This window comes from Oncorhynchus tshawytscha, linkage group LG29, assembly GCF_018296145.1.
Source record: "Oncorhynchus tshawytscha isolate Ot180627B linkage group LG29, Otsh_v2.0, whole genome shotgun sequence".
Lineage (NCBI taxonomy): Eukaryota > Metazoa > Chordata > Actinopteri > Salmoniformes > Salmonidae > Oncorhynchus > Oncorhynchus tshawytscha.
The window spans coordinates 34,487,627-34,507,734 of record NC_056457.1 but is presented as its reverse complement, the minus strand read 5'-3'; the positions used below and the strand labels follow the sequence as shown (position 1 = coordinate 34,507,734).

Below are 20,108 nucleotides of genomic sequence, written 5' to 3'. Positions count from 1 at the left end.
ATACCAGTGGAAGCAGACACACAGAGAGAGATACCAGTGGAAGCAGACAGACAGAGAGATGCCAGTGGAAGCAGACACACAGAGAGATACCAGTGGAAGCAGACACACAGAGAGATGCCAGTGGAAGCAGACACACAGAGAGATGCCAGTGGAAGCAGACACACAGAGAGATACCAGTGAAGTGTAGCGTTTTTGTAAACTGTCTCTAATCCCAGTCCACATCTGTATTTAATTGTTGTGTGTATCTACATTCTTCTCCATTGGAGATATTTGTCCTGGTCAACCATGAACCATGCGGACCGAACTGAGAGTCTTGAGTAAAAGGATCAGTTGTTTTAAACTTATTTTGATTGAAGCGTTGTTTTTCAAAAAAATGTGTAACTCACAACACATGGGTTTTTCATAGTCTGTAAAATTCAAAGAAATATGCACTCTGTGCCCTATAAAATTAAATGTGTAAATTCCTTTCTAAACAAAATCTATGCATCCGTTTTTAACCAAAAACTAATAGCACAATTGCAGATGGACCTAATTGTATTTTCTGTGATGAATTATTTTACCTAAAATATGTAAATAAACTAAACCTACATGTTTTTTTGTTACACCTTGAACAGTCTAATTAATCTCTATCTAGTAGCAACAAATCAAACAAATGATATGAATCCTACAAGCCTCTTTGAATCCTGGTACTAGAATAAGAACTGAAACATTCTCCCTCTAGAAAACCCAAGTAAAAAGCATCACGTTCCAATAACACATGCTGCCATTCATTCACTCAGTGTGTCTCTGAGTATCTGCTGCGGCCGTCGAGGTGGATCAGTCAGACAGCCTGCATGCGGCAATACTGATCAATGTAAAGACCCTGGTTAGCCTTCTGGTTAGCCCTCTGGTTAGCCTTCTGGTTAGCCATCTGGTTAGCTCTCTGGTTAGCTCTCTGGTTAGCCTTCTGGTTAGCCCTCTGGTTAGCTCTCTGGTTAGCCCTCTGGTTAGCCCTCTGGTTAGCCTTTTGGTTAGCCTTCTGGTTAGCCCTCTGGTTAGCCTTCTGGTTAGCCTTCTGGTTAGCCCTCTGGTTAGCCATCTGGTTAGCCCTCTGGTTAGCTCTCTGGTTAGCCCTCTGGTTAGCCTTCTGGTTAGCGAGTGGTAACACAGGACTCGGACTAAGTAAAGAGGAAACAAGGATCCTCTGCCTGAATACAAACATCTGTGAGTGAAGCCTGTTTTGGACCTCGTTTAGGTCTGCCTCACAAATGGACCCCTATTCCCTATATTGTGCACTACTTTAGACCAGGGCCCTATGGCACCGTATTCCCTATATAGTGCACTACTTTAGACTAGGGCTTGTATCTGTTCTCCACCTGATCTGGTCAAAATCAGTCCAATATATATAAGGAATAGGGTGCCATTTGGACTTTAGTTTCTTTCTGATGACAATACCACTTCATCTAGGGAAGCTATATCTTTTTTCTGTTCTCTATGGTAGCTGTAGCTTTGTTCTGTTCTTCAAGAGCGGGTGCTCAGGTTGAAGAGAAGAACATAATGTTGCTGAATGCTAACAATACATATCTTTCTCAGCTCCACCCCTTCTCTCCCCGGCTGTTCTTACCTGGCCAATATCACCTGGTGGCAATAGGCTGGAAGGTCTATATCACCTGCAGTAGGATGGAGGTTCTATATCACCTGCAGTAGGTTGTAGGGTCTATATCACCTGCAGTAGGCTGGAAGGCCTATATCACCAGCAGTAGGCTGGAAGGTCTATATTACCTGCAGTAGGATGGAGGGTCTATATCACCTGCAGTATTCCAGAGGGTCTATATCACCTGCAGTAGGTTGGAGGGTCTATATCACCTGCCCTATTCTGGAGGGTCTATATCACCTGCCCTATTCTGGAGGGTCTATATCACCTGCAGTAGGTTGGAGGATCTATATCACCTGCAGTAGGTTGGAGGGTCTATATAACCTGCAGTATTCTGGAGGGTCTATATCACCTGCAGTAGGTTGGAGGGTCTATATTACCTGCAGTATTCTGGAGGGTCTATATCACCTGCAGTAGGTTGGAGGATCTATATCACCTGCAGTAGGTTGGAGGGTCTATATAACCTGCAGTATTCTGGAGGGTCTATATCACCTGCAGTAGGTTGGAGGGTCTATATTACCTGCAGTATTCTGGAGGGTCTATATCACCTGCAGTATTCCAGAGGGTCTATATCACCTGCAGTAGGTTGGAGGGTCTATATCACCTGCAGTAGGTTGGAGGGTCTATATCATCTGCAGTATTCTGGAGGGTCTATATCACCTGCAGTATTCCAGAGGGTCTATATCACCTGCAGTAGGTTGGAGGGTCTATATTACCTGCAGTATTCTGGAGGCTCTATATCACCTGCAGTAGGTTGGAGGGTCTATATCACCTGCATGATTCTGGAGGGTCTATATCACCTGCAGTAGGATGGAGGGTCTATAGCATCTGCAGTAGGATGGAGGGTCTATATCACCTGCAGTATTCTGGAGGGGCTATATCACCTGCAGTAGGATGGAGGGTCTATATTACCTGCCCTATTCTGGAGGGTCTATATCACCTGCAGTAGGATGGAGGGTCTATATCACCTGCAGTAGGATGGAGGGTCTATATCACCTGCAGTAGGATGTAGGGTCTATATCACCTGCCCTATTCTGGAGGGTCTATAGCATCTGCAGTAGGATGGAGGGTCTATATCACCTGCAATAGGATGGAGGGTCTATATCACCTGCATGATTCTGGAGGGTCTATATCACCTGCAGTAGGATGGAGGGTCTATAGCAGCTGCAGTAGGATGGAGGGTCTATATCACCTGCAATAGGATGGAGGGTCTATATTACCTGCAGTAGGTTTGAGGGTCTATATCACCTGCAGTAGGATGGAGGGTCTATATCACCTGCAGTAGGATGTAGGGTCTATATCACTTGCAGTAGGATGGAGGGTCTATATTACCTGCAGTAGGATGGAGGGTCTATATCACCTGCAGTAGGATGGAGGGTCTATATTACCTGCAGTAGGATGGAGGGTCTATATCACCTGCAGTATTCTGGAGGGTCTAAATCACCTGCAGTAGGTTGGCAGGTCTATATCACCTGCAGTAGGTTGGAGGGTCTATATACCCTGCAGTATTCTGGAGGGTCTATATCACCTGCAGTAGGTTGGAGGGTCTATATACCCTGCAGTATTCTGGAGGGTCTAAATCACCTGCAGTAGGTTGGAGGGTCTATATCACCTGCAGTATTCTAGAGGGTCTATATAACCTGCAGTATTCTGGAGGGTCTATATCACCTGCCCTATTCTGGAGGTTCTATATCACCTGCAGTAGGTTGGAGGGTCTATATCACCTGCAGTATTCTGGAGGGTCTATATAACCTGCAGTATTCTGGAGGGTCTATATCACCTGCAGTAGTATGGAGGGTCTATAGCACCTGCATGATTCTGGAGGGTCTATATTACCTGCAGTAGGATGTAGGGTCTATATCACCTGCATGATTCTGGAGGGTCTATATCACCTGCAGTATTCTAGAGGGTCTATATCACCTGCATGATTCTGGAGGGTCTATATCACCTGCAGTAGTATGGAGGGTCTATAGCACCTGCAGTAGGATGGAGGGTCTATAGCACCTGCAGTAGGATGGAGGGTCTATATCACCTGCAGTATTCTGGAGGGTCTATATCACCAGCAGTAGGATGGAGGGTCTATATTACCTCCAGTAGGTTGGAGGGTCTATATCACCTGCATTAGGATGTAGGGTCTATATTACCTGCAGTATTCTGGAGGGTCTATATCACCTGCAGTAGGTTGGAGGGTCTATATCACCTGCAGTATTCTGGAGGGTCTATATCACCAGCAGTAGGATGGAGGGTCTATATTACCTCCAGTAGGTTGGAGGGTCTATATCACCTGCATTAGGATGTAGGGTCTATATCACCTGCAGTAGGTTTCTAGATTCTATATCACCTGCAGTATTCTGGAGGGTCTATATTTCACCATCAGTAGGATGGAGGGTCTATATTTCCTGCAGTAGGATGGAGGGTCTATATTTCCTGCAGTAGGATGGAGGGTCTATATTTCCTGCAGTAGGATGGAGGGTCTATATTTCCTGCAGTAGGATGGAGGGTCTATATTTCCTGCAGTAGGATGGAGGGTCTATATCACCTGAAGTATGATGGAGGGTCTATATCAGAGAGAAGAGAGAGAGAGAGAGAGAGAGAGAGAGAGAGAGAGAGAGAGAGACAGAGAGAGAGAGAGAGAGAGAGAGAGAGAGAGAGAGAGAGAGAGAGAGAGAGAGAGAGAGAGAGAGAGAGAGAGAGAGAGAGAGAGAGAGAGAGAGAGAGAGACAGAGAGACAGAGAGAGAGAGAGAGAGAGAGAGAGAGAGAGAGAGAGAGAGAGAGAGAGAGAGAGAGAGAGAGAGAGAGAGACAGAGAGAGAGAGAGAGAGGAATAGATTAAACTGTTATGCTGGAACAGTATTCATTTAGACTCGGCCGTGGTGTGAAGAGCAAAGCCTGTTAAAAAAATGTAATTAAACTTAAGACCATCTAGCTGAGATTGCCTTCTGCCCTGTAAACAGTCAGTCGTTCAAAAATCATGAGAGCGATATTTAAAAAAAAAAAAAGAAGTCCTTTCTCCACGTCTTTTTGATATGTTCTGACCTGTGTTTCACCCTGTGTCCCCGCGGTGGGCCGGAGTCAGACCTGATATATTGTTATGGTCGTGGTGCAGGGATATGTTTCTACTTGATGTCTGAGAGAGAACGAGCCAGAGAGAGCGAGTGAGAGAACGAGAGGGAGGGAGAGAGAGAGAGAGAGAGAGAGAGAGAGAGAGAGAGAGAGAGAGAGAAAGTGAGAACGAGAGAGAGCGAGAGGGAAAGAGAGAGAGCGAGAGAGAGAGTGCAGAAACTTCTGTTTGTGTAATGTTTACTGTTAATATCGATTTATTATTTTTATTGTTTATTTCACTTTTTTATATTATCTACCTCACTTGCTTTGGCATTGTTAACATATGTTTCACATGCCAATAAAGCCCCTTGAATTGAATTGAGTGAGAGAGGAGGAAAGAGAGAAGGAAAGAGAGAGAGAGCAGCAGAGAGGGTCTCATTAGACAGTGAAAGATAACTGTCAAACTAAAGGACAGTAATAGAGTCATTAGTATCGTCATAGGAAACACATGTGGCTCCATATTCTCTCCGTGTTCTTGATTCCCATCTAGCTCTCTCTCTCATTGTCTGAGATGCCCCCTCCCCCCCCTCCCTGGGTCTAAAGTAGTGCACTATACATGGTATAGGGTGCCATTTGGGACTCACATTTTGGACTCAGTGCTGCTGTGTTCTGTGGCCTCAGGCCGAGGCAGGCCCGCATGAAACAGCGGAGGAGTCCTGATGGTCATTAGGAGCTGTCAGTGTGCTGAGAGAGGGGAGTGCAGATAAATTGCAGATAGAGTCAACTGCAGATGAAAGACCTGCTGAAGAGGCTATATGGGTGTCATGCTTCAGTGGCCTCTATTCAACAAGTCACATCTCCTGCCACTCTCTCTGGCAGGTAGCTAAATATCTTCCTACCTCCAGGCTACTCTCTCTCCTCTATCTGGCAGGTAGCTAAATATCTTCCTACCTCCAGGCTAATCTCTCTCCTCTATCTGGCAGGTAGCTAAATATCTTCCTACCTCCAGGCTAATCTCTCTCCTCTATCTGGCAGCTAGCTAAATATCCTCCTACCTCCAGGCTACTCTCTCTCCTCTATCTATCAGGTAGAAAAATATCTTCCTACCTCCAGGCTACTCTCTCTCTCTATCTGGCAGGTAGCTAAATATCTTCCTACCTCCAGGCTACTCTCTCTCTCTATCTGGCAGGTAGCTAAATATCTTCCTACCTCCAGGCTACTCTCTCTACTCTATCTGGCAGCTAGATAAATATCCTCCTACCTCCAGGCTACTCTCTCTCCTCTATCTGGCAGGTAGCTAAATATCTTCCTACCTCCAGGCTACTCTCTCTCTCTATCTGGCAGCTAGCTAAATATCTTCCTACCTCCAGGCTACTCTCTCTCCTCTATCTGGCAGCTAGCTAAAGATCTTCCTACCTCGAGGCTACTCTCTCTCCTCTATCTGGCAGCTAGCTAAATATCTTCCTACCTCCAGGCTACTCTCTCTCCTCTCTCCGGCAGCTAGCTAAATATCCTCCTACCTCCAGGCTACTCTCTCTCCTCTATCTGGCAGGTAGCAAAATATCTTCCTACCTCCAGGCTACTCTCTCTCTCTCTCCTCTATCTGGCAGCTAGTTAAATATCCTCCTACCTCCAGGCTACTCTGTCTCCTCTATCTGGCAGCTAGCTAAATATCCTCCTACCTCCAGGCTACTCTCTCTCTCTCTCCTCTATCTGGCAGGTAGCTAAATATCTTCCTACCTCCAGGCTACTCTCTCTACTCTATCTGGCAGCTAGATAAATATCTTCCTACCTCCAGGCTTAACTCTCTCCTCTATCTGGCAGCTAGCTAAATATCTTCCTACCTCCAGGCTAGTCTCTCTCTATCTGGCAGCTAGCTTAAGTTAATATCGTCCTACCTTGAGGCTACTCCCACCCCCTTCCACAGCCCTCCTAAAACCCTCCAGCCCACTACCCCCACCTCTGAATCACCTTTCCAGTCATTTGGCTGTGCTCCCCTCTCTCAGGGAGGAGGGAGGACTTAGAGAAGACCCAAATGAGGGTGGAGAGGCAACAACAGCAGTGTTAGGAGAGAGAAGAGGGAGTGACAGAGAGAGAGAAGAGAGAGAGAAAACGGAGTGACAGAGAGAGAGAAGAGAGAGATTGGCTGAGAGAGAGTAGAGAGAGTGGCTGAGAGAGAGAGTGTGACAGAGGGAGAGAAGAGCGAGAGAAGAGGGAGAGTGGCTGAGAGAGAGAGAAAAGAGAGAGAGAGATAAGTGAGAGATTGGCTCAGAGAGAGCGACTCCAGAGAGAGAGAATGTCCTCTGTTCCTTTTCCCAGTGTGGCTAGCCCTCTCTAAGACAGAATAACAGGAATGTTTTCTCAGACCAGCTCTATTGTGTCATTGATGGGTCTGGACAGTGACACACAGCTGAAAAACAAGGAGTGACATTGTTTCTGCTCAGGCAAGTAAAAGAAAGGGACAGCCTGGTTCAGATGATTCTGGGTCGCTACGTCTTTCCAGGTAAGAGCAGAGTTGGGCCAGTGCCAGGCAGGTAGCATCAGAGAGAGAGAAAGAAAAAGAGAGAGAGAGAGAGAGAGGGGGTAGATAGGGAGATGGAGTCACAGCAAAATCAATAAAGTGATTAACCACAGTTAATGGGTTATATGAGAGAAGGGAGAGAGAAAATAGAGAGTGAGAAGGGAGAGAGAATGGAGAAAGAGAAGGGAGAGAGAGAGAAGGATAGGTAATTTGTGTGAGAGGGAGAGAGAGGACAGAGAGAAGGGAGAGAGAGAGAAGGATTGATAATTTGTGTGAGAGGGAGAGAGAGGACAGAGAGAAGGAGAGAGAGAGAAGGATAGATAATTTGTGTGAGAGGGAGAGAGAGGACAGAGAGAAGGAGAGAGAGAAGGATAGATCATTTGTGTGAGAGGGAGAGCGAGAGCGAGAAGAAGAGATACAAGGATGGAGTGAAGGGGGAGAGAGAGAAGGGAGAGTGAATTTGTGTGAGAGGGAGAGAGAAGGAGAGGGAGAGAGAGAAAGAAGTTGCGTCAATTGAACAGTAATTTCTTCCTGGTTTCTAACACGTATTTTAGTTTTGTTGTTTATTTTGGGTGGGAGAATATGAGGCAATATTCCTTTGGGTAGGAACAATAGGATACAGCAACCATTTGTGAGAAGGAGATGGGAATATTCCCAACAATTCTATTTAATTTGCTTCGTTTGCTAGAAAGTACTGTTAAGAAGAAGTTGGATTGAAAAAAACAAATTTTAAAAAACATGTCATGCTGATCTCAGAGTAGAAAATACATATATCTGTGTTTATATGTTTTAAATTCATTTTAAAAAACTATAAATGATCTTTCAATCCAAACACTGTCAAAACAGTGTTCACGTTATTTCCATCCTATCAGATTGTGTTTACATGAAAGTAAACAAAAACAACAACAAAATGTTGGTGCAACACAACAAAAAGCTTTGATTAAAGAGTCTTTAACTCTAATTGGAAAAAAAGGCAGTGTAATACACCACACATTACACACTAATTTAATTAAAGCATATTGCATTGGGCCCGGTGACAAAGACAAAACACGAGTCGGCTGTGCTTTCAGCTCTGCTCCGGGCCTGTTGTAACCTCCATCCGACTATGACTGATAGACTCCTCAGAGCAACAATGACTAGAATAGAATAATGTTTTCAATGGCTTCAATATCAACACGGAAACAATTAAAATGGTTGCCAGAGAAAACTGATGCATCGTGAAACTGGGCCTTACTCCTCATCTCTCTACACTGAGCCTTGGAGACAGCCGTCTTAACAGTCAGTCAGAAAACAAACTCTTAGTCTTATACTCAATTATAGAACTAGCTAGCTGTTCTTAGAATCAATTTAGAGAACTAACTAGCTGTTCTTAGAATCAATTTAGAGAACTAACTAGCTGTTCTTAGAATCAATTTAGAGAACTAGCTAGCTGTTCTTAGAATCATTTAGATAATAGCTCTTTTAATCTTGTAGCAACTAACCATTTAAACCATAGCCTTCAGTCAATAGAGATATATTTTCTAAATCTATGCAACCAATCAGAAAGTGTGATTATGTTCTAAAATATTAATTTCTATATAATTACTATATTGTAGACTTTTAACATGAGTACATGTATTATTAAAAGCATGTTTTTTTAAAAACCATTTTTAACAGGTGTTCTAGCTTTGTGAGGGAGCTCAGTCAATTAAAATGCCGAATTAAATTATAATTCTGATCAATATTAATGCTTAAATGTATTGTATATAGTATAATGCAGTAGTATAACAGTGTATATATTTGTGTATATTTTATTGAGTAAAATTCATTTTTATCATTATATTTACCTATTGTGATATTTTTTAGTGTTTAGGATTTTATTCTCAAAAGAAATGAGCAGAAGTTAAAGTGTTATTTTACTGGACCACAACAAACATGTCTAAATAGCAATGTGTTTTTGTGTGTTCTTTTCCGTAACTTCTGGTCAATTTGCTGATAGTATTTCTAGCTTCTAGCTAAAAAAAAAAATATCTCTTTGTTTGTTTGAAACAAATTTAAACGTTAATTTCAAAACAGTTTTACCCATGTAGTTATCAGTAGGAATAAATACATAAAAGAACATATTACGACATGTAATGACCACATTACTGATTAGAACTTGATGGCTCACGGAAACATGTGTGTGTGTGTGTGTGTGTGTGTGTGTGTGTGTGTGTGTGTGTGTGTGTGTGTGTGTGTGTGTGTGTGTGTGTGTGTGTGTGTGTGTGTGTGTGTGTGTGTGTGTGTGTGTGTGTCTTGTCTGCCAGGTCTATGGACATGCAGGATCTAGCCAGTCCGCACAGCTGTGTAAGTGGAAGCAGTGAATCTCCTAATGGTCCCAGACTCGACAACTCCCATATCAATACCAATTCCATGACCCCCAATGGCACTGAAGGTATGTGCTCTGGGCTTTTCCTTCTTAATTCTTCCTTCGCTCCTGACTCCGTAATGCCCCTCAGCTCTTAGAATCAACCCTCGTCTAGGACCTGACATTTCTAAGACCTCTCTCTCTCTCTCTTCTCTCTCTCTCTCTCTCTCTCTCTCTCTCTCTCTCTCTCTCTCTCTCTCTCTCTCTCTCTGTCTCTCTTCTTTCTCTCTCTCTCTCTCTCTCTCTCTCTCTCTCTCTCTCTCTCTCTCTCTCTCTCTCTCTCTCTCTCTCTCTCTCTCTCTCTCTCTCTCTCTCTCTCTCTTCTCTCTCTCTCTCTCTCTCTTCTCTCTCTCTCTCTCTCTCTCTCTCTGTCTCTCTCTCTCTCTCTCTCTCTCTAAATGCACTATGGGACATGTGGGAGAGGGCTAGGCTGGTTGGTAGAGGCTCTCAAAGATGTTGTATTGTTCGCAATTAAAGTCAGACATTATACTTGACACAATGGTTGTGTTACAAATTATATTATATTACAACAAAGAGTTTTCTTTCTTCATGTCTTCATGTCTTTATGTCTTTATGTCTTCATGTCTTCATGTCTTCATGTCTGTCTTCATGTCTTCATGTCTTTATGTCTTCATGTCTTTATGTCTTTATGTCTTTATGTCTTCATGTCTTTCTCTATGTCTTCATGTCTTTCTGTCTTTATGTCTTCATCATGTCTGTCTTTATGTCTTCATGTCTTCATGTCTTTATGTCTTCATGTCTTCATGTCTTCATGTCTGTCTTTATGTCTTCATGTCTTCATGTCTTCATGTCTTCATGTCTTTATGTCTTTGTCTTTTTGTCTTCATGTCTTCATGTCTTTCTGTCTTCATGTCTTCATGTCTTTATGTCTTCATGTCTTTATGTCTTTGTCTTTTTGTCTTCATGTCTTCATGTCTTTCTGTCTTCATGTCTTCATGTCTTCATGTCTTCATGTCTTTATGTCTTTATGTCTTCTTCATGTCTTCTTCATGTCTTCATGTCTTTATGTCTTCATGTCTTTATGTCTTCATGTCTTCATGTCTTTATGTCTTTATGTCTTCATGTCTTCATGTCTTCATGTCTGTCTTTATGTCTTCATGTCTTCATGTCTTCATGTCTTTATGTCTTCATGTCTTCATGTCTTTATGTCTGTCTTTATGTCTTCATGTCTTCATGTCTTCATGTCTTCATGTCTTTATGTCTTTATGTCTTTATGTCTTTATGTCTTCATGTCTTTCTGTCTTTATGTCTTCATGTCTTCATGTCTGTCTTCATGTCTGTCTTTATGTCTTCATGTCTTTATGTCTTCATGTCTTCATGTCTTCATGTCGCGTCTGCACAATGCTTGTGTAATTATTTTCTGGTTCCAGAAATACACTCCGTTGTAATCACAACCATTGTACCAAACAAAATTGCATTGTAACAGAAGTTGTACAATTGAAATTTGTTCTGGTCTCAATGTATAGCAGAGCAGAGGTTAGAGGGGGGTTGTTTTAAACCTCACTCTTTATGCTGTGTAGTGTTTAATGCATCTGCTAAGTTGTAAAAGGTTGGCAGGTGTTACCCTGTTGAAAGAAAAAGGAGGGGATCTGTTTTCCGTTTTCAAAAGGTGAAGCATTACCTAGTACTAATTCTTTTTTTCTCCAGTCTACTACTCTGTAGTGAATTTATTTACTTTATTTATTTAACCTTTTTTTAAATTAACTAGGCAAGTTAATTTAAAACAAATTCTTATTTACAATGAATGCCTAGGAACAGTGGGTTAACTGCCTTGTTCAGGGGACAGAATGACAGATTTTTACCTTGTCAGCTCTGGGATTTAATCCAACAACCTTTCGTTGACTGGCCCAACGCTCTGACCACTAGGCTCCCTGCCACCCCAATAACATGGAAACTACTAGTGACCTGATGGCTTATGGGCTAGTGCATTGTTTAAATACACAATTAAACAGACAATGTATTTAATATAGATATGAAAATGATATGCATTTGTAAATCTGATGCTATTGTCTGTTTTTTTTTACAAAGGAACTATTAGCAGTATATTTAAGTACTCGTGTAATTATTCAAAAGCTTCCCTGGTATAAAAGTGGGTTTTACTTTGCGTGTGGTTAGTACATTTGTTAACGTCCCTGTTGACTCTGTTGAGTAGTGTTGTTGTGTCTGTTCCAACCACTGCTCTAGGTGTATGGAGCTAGCAGGCAGCCCCTATCACAAACCCACACAAGCTCTTATTAAAAGTGTACCTTGAAAATGTAAAATCTTGATAGGAAAAGGGAAAAGCTCTTTCTGGTGGTTAAGACACTGGCCGCATCTCAAACGGCACTCTATTCCCCCTACACAGTACACTACTTTTGACTGAAAGTTTGACAAAAAATAAAGAAGTGCACTGTAAAGGGCATAGGGTACAATTTGGGATGCGTGACACTGTGTAATTTTTTGTTCTTCTTCTCTACGCAGGACAAAGAGCCTGGTACAGAGCGGCGGTAAAATCAGATTGTTATCTATTCTCTGTTTCCCACAGGTGATAGCATCACAATGCTCACCACAGCTGACTGGTTGTTAGGCTCTAGCTCACAGTCGGCTGCAGGTCGGTGCAGTTCAGGTGTGGATACCAATGAAAGGACAATACTTGGTGTTTTCAGCTTAGAAAAGACAAGAAAGAGAGAGAGAGAGAGAAAGAAAGAAATCACTTTACGAAGTGACATCACTTTAAAAAAAAAATAATAATAATAATGAATGAATTGAAATGCTTTTAATTGACACGTCTAATTTGATCGTTCTAACAAAGTTTCTTCAACTATTGTGCCTTTCATTTGGAAACTCTTTCAGCGTTACTTGTTGTGTTATGTTGAGTCATCTAAAGCATGGTTTGAGACTGCTGGGTTACGAGTCCATGGTTCATGAATCGTTATAGACTCGTGGGTTATGAGTTCATGGTTCATGAATCGTTAAAGACTCTTTGGGGTACGAGTTCATGGTTCATGAATCGTTATAGACTCTTTGGGGTACGAGTTCATGGTTCATGAATGGTTATATACTCGCGAATTATGAGTCAATAGTTCATGAATCGTTATAGACTATTTGTGGTATGAGTCTATGGTTCATGAATCGTTATAGACTATTTGTGGTATGAGTTCATGGTTCATGAATGGTTATATACTCGCGAATTATGAGTCAATAGTTCATGAATCGTTATCGACTATTTGTGGTATGAGTATATGGTTCATGAATCGTTATAGACTCGTGGATTATGAATCCATGGTTCATGAATCGTTATAGACTCTTTGGGGTACGAGTTCATGGTTCATGAATCGTTATAGACTATTTGTGGTATGAGTCTATGGTTCATGAATCGTTATAGACTATTTGTGGTATGAGTCTATGGTTCATGAATCGTTATAGACTATTTGTGGTATGAGTCTATGGTTTATGAATCATTATAGACTAGTGGATTATGAGTCCATGGTTTATGAATCGTTATAGACTAGTGGATTATGAGTCCATGGTTCATGAATCGTTATAGACTAGTGGATTATGAGTCCATGGTTCATGAATCGTTATAGACTAGTGGATTATGAGTCCATGGTTCATGAATCGTTATAGACTAGTGGATTATGAGTCCATGGTTCATGAATCGTTATAGACTCGTGGATTATGAGTCCATGGTTCATGAATCGTTATAGACTCGTGGATTATGAGTCCATGGTTCATGAATCGTTATAGACTCGTGGATTATGAGTCCATGGTTCATGAATCGTTATAGACTGTCATTATTACGTTAATTTTCTTCCACTTTCTTTGATGTGCTGTGTTTTCTGAATACAGTAGTTATTGTTTGCTGGTTTGTACCAATCTGAGTGTGTGTGTGTGTGCTAGTTTGTGCATGCACTGTGTTGTAGTTATTCCACTGTATTATAGTTACACCACTGTGTTATAGTTATTCCACTTTGTTATAGTTATTCCACTGTGTTATAGTTACACCACTGTGTTATAGTTATTCCACTGTGTTATAGTTACACCACAGTGTTATAGTTATTCCACTGTGTTATAGTTACACCACTGTGTTATAGTTATTCCACTGTGTTATAGTTATTCCACTGTGTTATAGTTACACCACTGTGTTACAGTTATTCCACTGTGTTATAGTTATTCCACTGTGTTATAGTTATTCCACTGTGTTATAGTTATTCCACTGTGTTATAGTTACACCACTGTGTTATAGTTATTCCACTGTGTTATAGTTATTCCACTGTGTTATAGTTATTCCACTGTGTTATAGTTACACCACTGTGTTATAGTTATTCCACTGTGTTATACTTATTCCACTGTGTTGTAGTTATTCCACTGTGTTATAGTTATTCCACTGTGTTATATTTATTCCACTGTGTTATATTTATTCCACTGTGTTATAGTTATTCCACTGTGTTATAGTTACACCACTGTGTTATAGTTATTCCACTGTGTTATAGTTATTCCACTGTGTTATAGTTATTCCACTGTGTTATAGTTATTCCACTTTGTTATAGTTATTCCACTGTGTTATAGTTATTCCACTGTGTTATAGTTATTCCACTGTGTTATAGTTACACCACTGTGTTATAGTTATTCCACTGTGTTATAGTTATTCCACTGTGTTATAGTTACACCACAGTGTTATAGTTATTCCACTGTGTTATAGTTACACCACAGTGTTATAGTTATTCCACTGTGTTATAGTTACACCACAATTTATCCCTATTATATTATCTCTATCCATTTTCAAGGCAGACATGTTGGTGTGTTGTTCTAAAGACAAGGCTCCCTCCCATTCTCCCGTCAACATGTGTTTCTCAGCAGAACGACCATAGTGGAAACATACCAAACATGACAGGGAATGACTGAGAGATAGATCTCACCGACCAACCCACCGAGCATGACTCCCTTTTGCCCACATCACGTGAATTTGTTTTGCCAAAAGAAATTCCCAATCCCCCCTCTCTTCTCCTCTCTCTCATCTCCCCCTTCCCTATATCCCCAAACGCCTGCCTGCTGCCTGAAGTGAAATAGATTGATTTCAAAATGTCAAAGATTGCCGAGCTATCAGATAACTGTGAAATCCTCTCTGTTGAGCTTTCAGTGGTATACTGTAACTCTGAGAGGCTCAGCGGGGCACGGGGTCACCCTCCGTTCACTACAGTCTTTAAAACACTTAATATTACCGTACATTGTTTCAATCGTATTTGCACGTCCATGCAGACTGACTCCCTTTCCATACAGGGGCCATTTTACGCCAGTATCCTACTACCATTGACTGTGTTAACCTTTCTTTCCTCTGACGCTACATTATAACCCGTGGTAAGCCATCCAGTGATTTAGTGGCAATTACTGATTTATTTGGTTAATTTGATATTATCTTAATTTTAATTGATTGATTACTTTGATTGAGGGGTGGGTTAAAATGTATTGATAGGCTGTAGTTTGCCTGTTACTGCTGAGGTCTTGTTTTAACAGTGCATGCTCAAGTCGTGGATGGAGACAAAATAATAGTGCATACCTAGTGAATGGATGGAGACAAAATAATAGTGCATACCTAGTGAATGGATGGAGACAAAATAATAGTGCATACCTAGTGAATGGATGGAGACAAAATAATAGTGCATTCCTAGTGAATGGATGGAGACAAAATAATAGTGCATACCTAGTGAATGGATGGAGACAAAATAATAGTGCATACCTAGTGAATGGATGGAGACAAAATAATAGTGCATAGTGAATGGATGGAGACAAAATAATAGTGCCCTAGTGAATGGATGGAGACAAAATAATAGTGCATACCTAGTGAATGGATGGAGACAAAATAATAGTGCATACCTAGTGAATGGATGGAGACAAAATAATAGTGCATACCTAGTGAATGGATGGAGACAAAATAATAGTGCATACCTAGTGAATGGATGGAGACAAAATAATAGTGCATACCTAGTGAATGGATGGAGACAAAATAATAGTGCATACCTAGTGAATGGATGGAGACAAAATAATAGTGCATACCTAGTGAATGGATGGAGACAAAATAATAGTGCATACCTAGTGAATGGATGGAGACAAAATAATAGTGCATACCTAGTGAATGGATGGAGACAAAATAATAGTGCATACCTAGTGAATGGATGGAGACAAAATAATAGTGCATACCTAGTGAATGGATGGAGACAAAATAATAGTGCATACCTAGTGAATGGATGGAGACAAAATAATAGTGCATACCTAGTGAATGGATGGAGACAAAATAATAGTGCATACCTAGTGAATGGATGGAGACAAAATAATAGTGCATACCTAGTGAATGGATGGAGACAAAATAATAGTGCATACCTAGTGAATGGATGGAGACAAAATAATAGTGCATACCTAGTGAATGGATGGAGACAAAATAATAGTGCATACCTAGTGAATGGATGGAGACAAAATAATAGTGCATACCTAGTGAATGGATGGAGACAAAATGGAACAAAATAATAGTGCATACCTAGTGAATGGATGGAGACAAAATAATAGTGCATACCTAGTGAATGGATGGAGACAAAATAATAGTGCATACCTAGTGAATGGATGGAGACAAAATAATAGTGCATACCTAGTGAATGGATGGAGACAAAATAATAGTGCATACCTAGTGAATGGATGGAGACAAAATAATAGTGCATACCTAGTGAATGGATGGAGACAAAATAATAGTGCATACCTAGTGAATGGATGGAGACAAAATAATAGTGCATACCTAGTGAATGGATGGAGACAAAATAATAGTGCATACCTAGTGAATGGATGGAGACAAAATAATAGTGCATACCTAGTGAATGGATGGAGACAAAATAATAGTGCATACCTAGTGAATGGATGGAGACAAAATAATAGTGCATACCTAGTGAATGGATGGAGACAAAATAATAGTGCATACCTAGTGAATGGATGGAGACAAAATAATAGTGCATACCTAGTGAATGGATGGAGACAAAATAATAGTGCAACCTAAGATGGAGACAAAATAATTTTTATTCCTAGTGAATGGATGGAGACAAAATAATAGTGCATACCTAGTGAATGGATGGAGACAAAATTCTTAAAGTGAATTTACCTAGTGAATATGGAGACAAAATAATAGTGCATACCTAGTGAATGGATGGAGACAAAATAATAGTGCATACCTAGTGAATGGATGGAGACAAAATAATAGTGCATACCTAGTGAATGGATGGAGACAAAATAATAGTGCAACCTAGTGAATGGATGGAGTCAAAATTCCTGTAATAGTGCATACCTAGTGAATGGATGGATAGATTCAAAATAATAGTGCATACCTAGTGAATGGATGGAGACAAAATAATAGTGCATACCTAGTGAATGGATGGAGACAAAATAATAGTGCATACCTAGTGAATGGATGGAGACAAAATAATAGTGCATACCTAGTGAATGGATGGAGACAAAATAATAGTGCATACCTAGTGAATGCCATATGGATTTATTTTATATTTGTTTAACAACGTTCAAGATGTTTTTTTAAATTAATTTTTTATTCCTGGTTAAATTCAACAGGTTGAAATGAGAAAAACATCTTCTTTGTTGGCGTAATTGATTAACAATTTAGGCTAATATTTTATTTTCCTCAAAAGTTCTTAAAGGGAATTTACCATGAGGAATATGTTAATCCCACATAGGATAAATTAAAGGATCTCCGTGGTTAATCCAAGGAAAAAAACAATCAATAACGTTGCAGTATTATTATTAATACAATTATTATTTTTTAAACAATTAGGTTCTAGTCTAAAGGAACAGAGTGTAAAAGTTGTAACTAACTTTAATTAGTCAAATATTTCCTGTATTCTACCCTAGTAATTGTTTATAAATCATTCCTTTATTATATATTTATTATATATTATTTATTTTTATATATTATTTATTTAGTATTTATTGGGTGTATGTTAAAATCCACACAACCAAACCCACCAGAAAATACATGTTTTGTTGTGTAGTTGTGGTGTGTTTTGGTGTGTGTGTGTGTGTGCTGACAGCGTGTGTGTTGTCTTTGTCCTCAGTTAAAACAGAACCTATGAGCAGCAGTGACATCACCACCCCAGTAGCCGACGTCTCCCTTGACAGCTTTTCAGGATCAGGTGAGACGGGGGACGGGGGATGGACATGTGTGTGTGCAGGGGGAGAGGGGTGGGTGGTTGATTTGTGATTGTGTGCGTTTATAGGTGTGTGTTACATAGTTACATACTGTGTGTTACATAGTTACATAGTGATGTCACTGTGTGTTACATAGTTACATACATAGTTACATAGTTACATAGTGTGTATGTACATAGTTACATAGTTTACATAGTTACATAGTTAGTGTGTGTGTGTGTAGTGTGTGTGTGATCTGTTTTCAGAATTCCAACGTTTAGTCCGACTGGCAGGTGCTGCTGATGAGTTCAGTATTACATAACGATAGTTTCCCTGAGGCCTTACAGCATACATAGTTACATAGTTACATACTGTATGTAATAGATATAGTTACATAGTTACATAGTTACATAGTGTAAGTAACACATATAGTTACATAGGTACATAGTGTATGTAATAGATATAGTTACATAGTTACATAGTTACATAGTGTAAGTAACACATATAGTTACATAGGTACATAGTGTATGTAATAGATATAGTTACATAGTTACATAGTGTATGTAATAGATATAGTTACATAGTTACATAGTTACATAGTGTATGTAAGACATATAGTTACATAGTTACATAGTTACATAGTTACATACAGTTACATACAGTTACATAGTTACATAGTTACATACTGTTACATATTACATAGTTACATAGTTACATACAGTTACATAGTTACATAGTTACATACAGTTACATAGTTACATAGTTACATAGTTACATACTGTTACATATTACATAGTTACATAGTTACATACAGTTACATAGTTACATAGTTACATACAGTTACATAGTTACATAGTTACATACAGTTACATATTACATAGTTACATAGTTACATAGTTACATACAGTTACATATTACATAGTTACATAGTTACATAGTTACATATTACATAGTTACATAGTTACATACAGTTACATACAGTTACATAGTTACATAGTTACATAGTTACATACAGTTACATACAGTTACATAGTTACATACAGTTACATATTACATAGTTACATAGTTACATACAGTTACATACAGTTACATAGTTACATAGTTACATAGTTACATACAGTTACATACAGTTACATAGTTACATAGTTACATAGTTACATAGTTACATACAGTTACATAGTTACATAGTTACATACAGTTACATAGTTACATAGTTACATAGTTACATAGTTACATACAGTTACATACAGTTACATAGTTACATAGTTACATACAGTTACATAGTTACATAGTTACATACAGTTACATACAGTTACATAGTTACATAGTTACATAGTTACATAGTTACATAGTTACATACAGTTACATACAGTTACATAGTTACATAGTTACATAGTTACATACAGTTACATACAGTTACATAGTTACATAGTTACATAGTTACAGTTACATATTACATAGTTACATAGTTACATACTGTTACATAGTTACATAGTTACATACAGTTACATAGTTACATAGTTACATAGTTACATAGTTACATACAGTTACATAGTTACATACAGTTACATATTACATAGTTACATAGTTACATACTGTTACATATTACATAGTTACATACAGTTACATATTACATAGTTACATAGTTACATACAGTTACATAGTTACATACTGTTACATAATATATTGTGCCATTTTGGTCAAAGCCTTCTCACATAGGGCCCTGGTCAAAGCCTTCTCACATAGGGCCCTGGTCAAAGCCTTCTCACATAGGGCCCTGGTCAAAGCCTTCTCACATAGGGCCCTGGTCAAAGCCTTCTCACATAGGGCCCTGGTCAAAGCCTTCTCACATAGGGCCCTGGTCAAAGCCTTCTCACATAGGGCCCTGGTCAAAGCCTTCTCACATAGGGCCCTGGTCAAAGCCTTCTCACATAGGGCCCTGGGCCCTCAAAGCCTTCTCACATAGGGCCCTGGTCAAAGCCTTCTCACATAGGGCCCTGGTCAAAGCCTTCTCACATAGGGCCCTGGTCAAAGCCTTCTCACATAGGGCCCTGGTCAAAGCCTTCTCACATAGGGCCCTGGTCAAAGCCTTCTCACATAGGGCCCTGGTCAAAAGTACTATACAGGGAATTGGGTTCCGTTTGGGACACACACCCAGACCACAGGCCCAGAACACAGGCCCTGACCACAACCTTTTGGTTCCAGGTAGAACCCTTTTTGGTTCCAGGTAAAACACTTTTTGGTTCCAGGTAGAACCCTTTTTGGTTCCAGGTAGAACCCTTTTGGTTCCAGGTAAAACCCTTTTTGGTTCCAGGTAAAACCCTTTTGGTTCCAGGTAAAACCCTTTTGGT

The 20,108-nt window shown here is 40.0% G+C and overlaps 1 protein-coding gene across 17 annotated transcripts in view; it reads left to right on the top strand.

The window, feature by feature from the left end:
- The window catches only part of LOC112227456 (eyes absent homolog 1-like), a 143,808-nt gene that overhangs the window by 9,476 nt on the left and 114,224 nt on the right, over positions 1 to 20,108 (top strand). For 6 of the 17 annotated variants that reach the window (XM_042308843.1, XM_042308859.1, XM_042308845.1 and 3 more), the window contains 3 exons: positions 9,482 to 9,609; positions 12,128 to 12,208; positions 17,685 to 17,762. In XM_042308843.1, coding sequence (XP_042164777.1) covers positions 9,486 to 9,609; positions 12,128 to 12,208; positions 17,685 to 17,762 — 283 coding nt within the window. In that variant the 5' untranslated portion in view covers positions 9,482 to 9,485. Of the gene's footprint in view, positions 1 to 6,867; positions 7,179 to 9,481; positions 9,610 to 12,127; positions 12,209 to 14,862; positions 14,941 to 17,684; positions 17,763 to 20,108 lie in introns of those variants that run through there. The other 11 variants (XM_042308856.1, XM_042308850.1, XM_042308854.1 and 8 more) reach the window with 7 other exon arrangements.